Source organism: Clinocottus analis, unplaced genomic scaffold, assembly GCF_023055335.1.
Source record: "Clinocottus analis isolate CAN_PGR_092001 unplaced genomic scaffold, fCliAna1.0.p SCAF_6, whole genome shotgun sequence".
Classification (NCBI taxonomy): Eukaryota; Metazoa; Chordata; class Actinopteri; order Perciformes; family Cottidae; genus Clinocottus; species Clinocottus analis.
Window position 1 is genome coordinate 6,201,227 of NW_027176218.1, and position 7,805 is coordinate 6,209,031.

The 7,805-nt window shown below is 40.1% G+C and overlaps 1 protein-coding gene across 1 annotated transcript; it reads right to left on the reverse strand.

Annotated features, from left to right (window-relative positions):
• Positions 1-480: 480 nt before the first annotated feature.
• asb13b (ankyrin repeat and SOCS box containing 13b) lies at positions 481-5,926 on the reverse strand. The gene is made up of 6 exons (XM_068602354.1): positions 5,772-5,926; positions 4,388-4,587; positions 4,148-4,298; positions 3,221-3,355; positions 2,579-2,770; positions 481-1,623 (listed from the first exon to the last, which is right to left on the reverse strand). Exons 1-6 carry the CDS (start codon positions 5,812-5,814, stop codon positions 1,475-1,477), a joined length of 870 nt encoding a protein of 289 aa, XP_068458455.1. The 5' UTR covers positions 5,815-5,926; the 3' UTR covers positions 481-1,474.
• Between the last annotated feature and the right edge of the window lie 1,879 nt (positions 5,927-7,805).

Consider the following 7,805-nt stretch of genomic DNA (forward strand, 5'->3'; position numbering starts at 1 on the left):
ATAGAATAGTATTTTGTTTATTTTAGTGTATATTCAGTCAAGTTTTTACATTACCTGAAGGCAACCATAGTTCTCAAACACGCTTTTTAAAGATTGCAAGCAACTTAACACCACTCCACACACTCCTCCCTTTCCAAAACTGCAGTACCGTGAGCTGCCGAGTGCAAAACCGTTGGTTGCGCCCTTCAACTCGCTCAGAGGCCATGACACTACTTTGAGAATCTGACGGTGGTTGGTGGTACCGCGGTTTTGCTCTTGGTGGCTCACAGTTCTGCAATTTTGAAAATCGAGAAATGAATGGAGGAGTATTAAGTTGGTTGCAAATTAGTTTCAAAAAATATGGACTGAATTATCTCATAACCATAATGTAGTTTTTACAAGTGAGACCGTTTGAAGCAATATTTTTCTAAAAAAAAAAATTACACCCGAAACCATAACTACCAATTTTAAAACTCGTCGTTCAGCTACAACAGAAGACATAACACTGGAGAATTGTTTTTAAAATAGTCCAGTAGTGGTCTTTTTATTTACACAAATTTAAAGGAGGTAGAACCATCTGTATTATTTACAAATTTACATGAAAAATACTTACATAATATATACAGAAATATAATCCTAGCAATCAAACTACTTCATGTTCCCTCTGGTTTCAATTAAGTATTACAAGCTCTATGAGGAAGTCACATATACTTGGCCGTGATGATCAAGCCAGGTACATTGTTTTTATATTTCAAGCTCAATTAAGCAGTACTTTTGAAAGATTCTAATGGCTCCATGTCATGTGAAATTTTTCCGTTGCCAAAGTTTCTGGGAATGCAGAAACATGCCCAACACACACAAAGGTGTGTCAGCCGAGGACTCTGCTCAGGGGGGAGGGAGGCTGAGCTACGCTATCAGACTCCATGTCGTAAAACAGGAGATACAAAGGTAGAATTTAGTGACGCAACACGTGCAAAGAGCCAAAAGGAGATAACATGTTTATGGGCAAATTGATTAATATATCACCAATGTGGATTTCCACTCAAATGTTAGCCTTTAATAGCTAGTTGTTACAGTCTGTTGTCCTTCATGCAGACTGTATGGGTAAATCTCACTTTACCTCCAGGAGCAGACATTTATTTGCAAACAAAGGGTTTAAATGAAGGTAAATGCTGGACTTCACATCAGTTGGTGGCTTTAAACATAACTCCAGTGGACGTGTAAACAAGCAGTTGTTTACTGACAGGTTGGCCAGAACATCATGATAAGATGATGGTATCAACGCTGTCAAACTTGCTTGTGCAAACAGTCTTATTCTTGAAGTTATGAAATCTCTCGTCGCGAAGTGTTTTGACATTTGATCTGTGCTGCCGTTCTGCTGCCAAATTCAACATCCTGTCATATGACTTTCCGTAGAGAGATCCACAGATTCAGCAGACATAACTGGTCTATTTTTAACCCTTTAAGAGCTGCATCTGAAGTTTACCGCAGGTGATCAAATTTCAATATCTGGAGGTGGCATGTGAGACAGAAAACTTTTGATGCGATTGGGCAAGTTCAGTTTGGAAACGACTTCCCGTGCTCTTTTGCCGAGAGCCGCTCTCACAGCCACTCTGCTGATCTGTTGTAGACTGAGAGGGGTATCTACAGAGGAGGAAACAACAGAGATGAGATGATCTACAGTCAGGGCCATATACAGATTTGAAATGATGCAGTCAATATGTGGTTGAAGTGTTAAATTTCAGCCTTTAATTCAATGGATATAACAAAACTATCGCATTAACCGTTTAGGAATTACTTTTGCCAGAAAACATCTGAATAAGCCTGATCCGTTTTTAGATGAAACCAAGATTAACTTGTATCAGAATGATGGAGGCAGTGCTTTGGCATGGGCTTGTATGGCCGCCAGTGGAACTGGATCACCGGTGTTCATTGACGATGTCACAGCTGATAGAAGTAGCAGGGTGAGTTTTGAGGGGCGATAATATCTGATCAGATTCAGCCAAATGCTGCAAAACTGATTGGATGGGCTTCTGAGTACAGATGGATAATGACCCAAAACATTCTGTGAAAACAGCCAAAAATAGCTTCTCAAAGCAAAGAAACGGGATATTCTTCTTCTCAACCCAAGTCAGCATGTTTTTAGTTGTCTTCAGATTGAACTGAAGGCAGAAAAACCTATAAACAAGCAGCAACTGAAGGAGGCTGCAGTAAAGGCCTGGCAAAGCAGCTCAAGGGAGGAAACTTAGCATTTGTTAATGACTATTGGTTGAAAACCTCCAGCTTTCAACTGACTGCAAAGGATTTTCCTCCAAGTATTAAAAATCATCATTATACTTACAATTACTTCTGAGCCTGTAGGGGACTGTGTCAAAACAGCTGTAATTTCCAAACAGTTAATGCCATATTTTTTCTGTATCCATTGAAATAAAGCTGAAAGTCTACACTTCAACCACATATTGACTGCCTTATTTAAAATCCATTGTAGTCGTGTAAATAAACAAAATTAAGAGAAAATAGTGCCACAGTCCAAATACGTATAGCCCTGACTGTATATAGAGACAGTGACAGGACGTTCACATAAAATAAACCAACTTACTCTCATAGAACTCGAGGCAGAGATAAGGGGTGGATCCCTGACTGGTGTAGTGGACTGGTTTTTTGTTCAGGTTATCTCTGGCGTACACGTTCCCCCCAAACTCCACAAGTAGATCAATCAAGACAACGCTCTTGGATTTGGCTGCATGATGAAGGGGCGTCTCATGTAGCTTGGCAGCATTCACATTTGCCCCTTTCGAATAGTAAGAAAAAAAACTGTGTAAAAATAATAGAACTACTTCTTGTTTGTGGCATGTGTTTGTTATGCCAATTGCAAATGCATTATAATCAATAATCATTTCATGAAGGAATGCAATTGGCAGTGAGTGCTACGCACAGGCACACTTGATTGGTAATAAACCGGTTACTATAATAGCATGATACATCTTTAATGTCTTTTCTCAGATTACAGTCCCATAATGAAATCTTTTATGATTACATTTTTGTTTGATAGCAGTTGATTGAGGCAGGACCAAAGATAATCTACTCCTAATAACTAAACAAAACATCTTTAAAATATGTTGCTGCCTGGAACTAAATCATATGTAAAGCAGTCACAACCAAAACATGACATTCAAAATGTGAAAAATTCATATCCAGTTTTGACCCAGCTGTGGTGTGCAGAGGACAAACTTGAACTCACCTGCACTTAGGAGAACTTTGACGCAGTCATAATGTTGCCTTGCACAGGCTACATGTAGCGGTGTCCCATAGTGGCAGTCATGGGCCTCCATGAAAGCTCCTTGATCAATCATGAGCTGAACACAATCGGAATTTCCTATTGTCAGGAAAAATAAAGTGGGTTAAGAACTAAATTAAATGCTTTCCAGTAGAGTGCCTTTCCAAATACTGCTGGGAAATACACAGGAGTTCGGGTGGATATAGTACTTGTAATTCTTGTGGGCTTTAAAGGTGACTGTATTTTGTAGTTTCCTTCAGGAGTGCCGAGGCTGTTGTTCAGCATGAATAGATTTTGTCCAGTTTCACTTTCAAGCTTTCTTCATACTCATCACAATTTTCAAAGCAATGCTGCAATCATTTTGAGTGTCTTCAAATTCCTAACAGCATAGCTTGTCTACTTTTGTCCCGTAGGCTTCCTGGAAATTGTGTACTGTAATTGGTTTCTTATTTATTGCTACATCTTGAATGGCTTTTAATCAATAATGAAGAGCTCTGGTACTGTATTCCGTTTCCCCAGTTATGTTCCACATCCCTGCCACTGGAAGAAATGTCCTATTACAGGAGACTTTTAAAAGGTTTTGAACTGGTTACAACATGAATGAAATTAGCTTCAAGCTAAATGTGCTTCCAGCACTATTAAGCAAGGGCACCCATAAACGTCATGAAGTTACAGCCTGCTTTGTTGAATATTTTCTTTCCTTTTTCCGGGAACATAACTGGTTCCCCCACTTCTCAGCTGCATTGATCCAGTACAAACACGGTTTGGAAATGGGTTTGGATGATGAAACTAAGACATCTTAATGGACTAGTGCATGACTCAACATACATACATCCCATACATACACACATACATACATTCCTGTGCGATGTTGTATGAAACAAGACGCACCTCCCATGCAAGCCTCATGAAGAGGCGAGAAGGTAAACAGTGGAGGGTTAACTGTTGCTCCGTACTCCAACAGCAGCTTGACACATTCAAGGCTACCTGCTGCACAGGCATCACACAGTGGCGTGCTACCATCAATGTTACGAGCATCCACCTGGAAGACAGAGAGCCATAATACAGTCAGAAACAAAGCCAATCATGCACGGATGGGAGAAATCATCAACATGTCTGAGACCATCTCACCTGGGCGCCAGCATCCAGCAGCAGTCTGACGCATTGGGTCTGTCCCTGTATACACGCCTCATGCAGGGGGGTGATGGAGTCGATTGCCACAATGTTAACTGCTGCACCTCCCTCGATCAGCTGCTGCAACTGGAGGGCCCGGCCCTGTGCAGCAGCCTCGTGCACTGCTGACCGGTCTGTCCAGAATCCAAGACCATGAGCTGCAAATATGTCAAGCCAAACAATAATGAGCCTTTCTTGTCACGATGTGTGCACTATCTGGATGTCTGCATGTTGACTAATGGTGAACTCTATTCAAGTTTATTTAGTTGTTCCCACCATTTAAATAAAGCTGAAATATATATTTTTTAACTTAGCCTGAAAAAAATCCACAATTACCTTTTCTTACAAATCGTCATGAACATGAGACAATAAATTACATTGACTGCAGCGTGTCATTCGCTCTTCTGAGAGGGTGATTGGCAATCTGACTTCCCTCCATGACTTGTTTGCCTCCAGAACCCTGAGGCGGGCGAGACAGATTGTCGCCGACCGCTCTCACCATGGACACTAACTGTTTGAGTTCCTTCCCCGTTACAGGAAGTTGCAGCCCATCAGGACCAAAACCTCACACCACAAATAGTTTCTTCCCATCTGCAGTTGGATTCATAAACAAACCCCAGAAGAAAAATGTCACTCTTACACATCTTTTTTGCTGTTGTTTAAAATACACTTGCAGGTTTAATACACTTGTTTTGACATACTGTTATGTTTCTTTCCAATATTGTTATTGTACAGTTTGATATTGTTAAATGATATCTCATGTTCTTGCACAATTTTTTTTTGTTTATTTTTATGCAACTTTCACCAAGTCAAATTCCTTGTGTATGCTTAACATACTTGGCAATAAACAGTTCTGATTCTGACATATTTAGGTCTTCATCCTGTCAGAAAGGGTTGACTACATTATATGTTCATGATCATCTAGCTACATTACCTGGCACGGACATAATATAATGACTCGTGTACAGCATGATCCGAACCATCACGAGCTACAGCACTAGTGTATTGGATTGGATTGCATTGTACGGTGTGTGTTATTGGCTCCATTGATCATACAGTCGATGAATATCAATCTTCAAGTGGGTCACATTTGCTGTGAACGAGTAAAGCTCACTGCACTTCAGTTCCTGCTGGCCTCCAGTTTTCTGTCATGCCTTCACACTTTAAGAGAGCGTGCTAGTTAGCTCTCATTGACCTCACTAGCGGAACCTGTTACATACACTGAAAAATAGCCACCGTGAAATCAAAGCTAATGAAACTACTGCAGCTACCTGCCCCATCCGGTCTTTCGTTTAGCCCGCTGGATTACTGCTGGTCACCAGCTTCACTTTAAGCTACTTACCGATTTCTCCATACAAGGACGGTCTGGTCCGAGTGATCTCCATCTCATGTTACCGTTTTTCTTTTCTTTTTCCGTTGTCCACGAAGCTTTAGCCTGACATGCATCTCATTTTGAAGCAAGAGAAGAGAGACCGAAGTGGCTGCATGACCGTAAACCACGCGGGGCCGGTGGGTGCTCAGTGAGAGCAGCTGAGAGGTTCAGTTCAAACAAACGAGAGCTTAGAACTCTGGGATATGTAGGCGACTGGGCTTTTGAAAAAATAAATAAATATGAGACTGTTTCCCACATTCAAGTATTTTCATTAACTGAAATTAGACAGTAAGACATACCAAGAATATAAAATAACAATATTTATTCATATTTCATAATGCAGAATATATTTTTTTTTTTAAAAGTTCTTGCTTTCTGCCAGTTCCTGGTGCACTAGTATGAGCGACACATGAAACTGAGCACAGTTTATTTGCTTTTTAAAAGCATTGAGGCTTTTGTCTTACATATGACTTAACCACTTCATACAAAGCTTTCGACTAAGCTCGCTAAAGCAAGATGACACAAAACTGTACCGACAATGACGTTTTCAAGTACAAAGGCAGAAATGCTTTTTGTGTGTTTGTTTGTGGTTAACATGGCTAATGCTAGCTAGCTATGTTACACTTGCTAAACCATGATTTGCTTTGTGACTCTGGATATGTTCTGGTTGTGACATTTGCATTTCAACAGAAGCATCTGCATCAATTCTATGTTGGGGAAGTGTCATTTTCACATTTGTATACAAACATGATTAGGCATAGATTTAGCTGAGAAAATTGCCAATAAAGGGGTAAATTAGGCTAACTTGAAAGTATGGCAAACAATACAAACACAAAACCTTTATTTGAGGGATAGCTTTACATTTTCCTGCATAGATTTTGAAGGTCAAGGGTATTCCAGTCACACTTTGTTGTAGTTGTCTCCATAGTCTAGACCATAACTCACATAAAGGTAAATTTCTAATTCTCAGTTCAGGTCTGATTGTGGCATCAAAACTAGTTTGTTTTGACCATCATTGTAGCACCCTTCCTTTGGCCAAGTAGTGTTTACAACTGCTGAAACAGTGGCGGCTTGTAAGATCTTTTTGGTTTTATCAAAAATATGAACAGTTTTGAGTGAACAGATGTTGTAATAATACCTTTAGATCAATCTGCCCAAAACATTACCCTTGTATCTGCAGAGTGTTTATCTGAACTGGCAGAAACAAACATGGGTTTCAGTTCAATTCAGGCTAGTTCCACAATGTACCAACACACTAAATACACAAAAGCAGTTTAGAAAAATAATTCCCTTCACGACTCTTTAGGGCAGGGGTGTCAAACTATTTTTCACCCTGGGCCAGGTCAGCAATATGGTTGCCCTCAAAGGGACGGTTTAACACTGTAAAGACTACTTCCTAACATATGCGGTCTATGGTGATTGTACACTATAAAGCAGCATAGACTTTAATTTTAAGAAGATCATATGCCTTTCAAGCTGTTGTGGGCCACATAAAATGGCGTGGGCCTTGAGTTTGACATATATGCTTGAGTTTGACACATATGCTTTAGGGTCATTGTAATTGCAACGCAAAAGTAAAATCATGTAATCTCCAGTGCTGCGAAATGAAACCAACAATGAAGTGCCAAAAATGTAACTTCCTCAAATGGCCGCTTGAAGCTGGCTCTGAAAGCGAATTGATCTCCATAGAAGCAGAGATAATACTGTTTACAGACTGGCACAAAAAAACCTGTTTGGCTCTCTATAGGCGCCTCAGACACCTACAGGTGACGTCACTGAGACTCCATCCACTCTGTTTATGGTTTTGGCAGTGAGAGTCACGAGACTCGACCATACACCATAAGGGACTAAAGAGACTAATACCATGTATAAGTTGCATTAGGCTGTAAAGAGATTGATAGTTAGGTGTCTTCCTGGTTTTCACTTGGTTTGGCACCAGTAAACCATTTCATATTAAGCAGTGATTTAAGTTCAACATTAAAAACATTGTTTAATGTTTTAAAG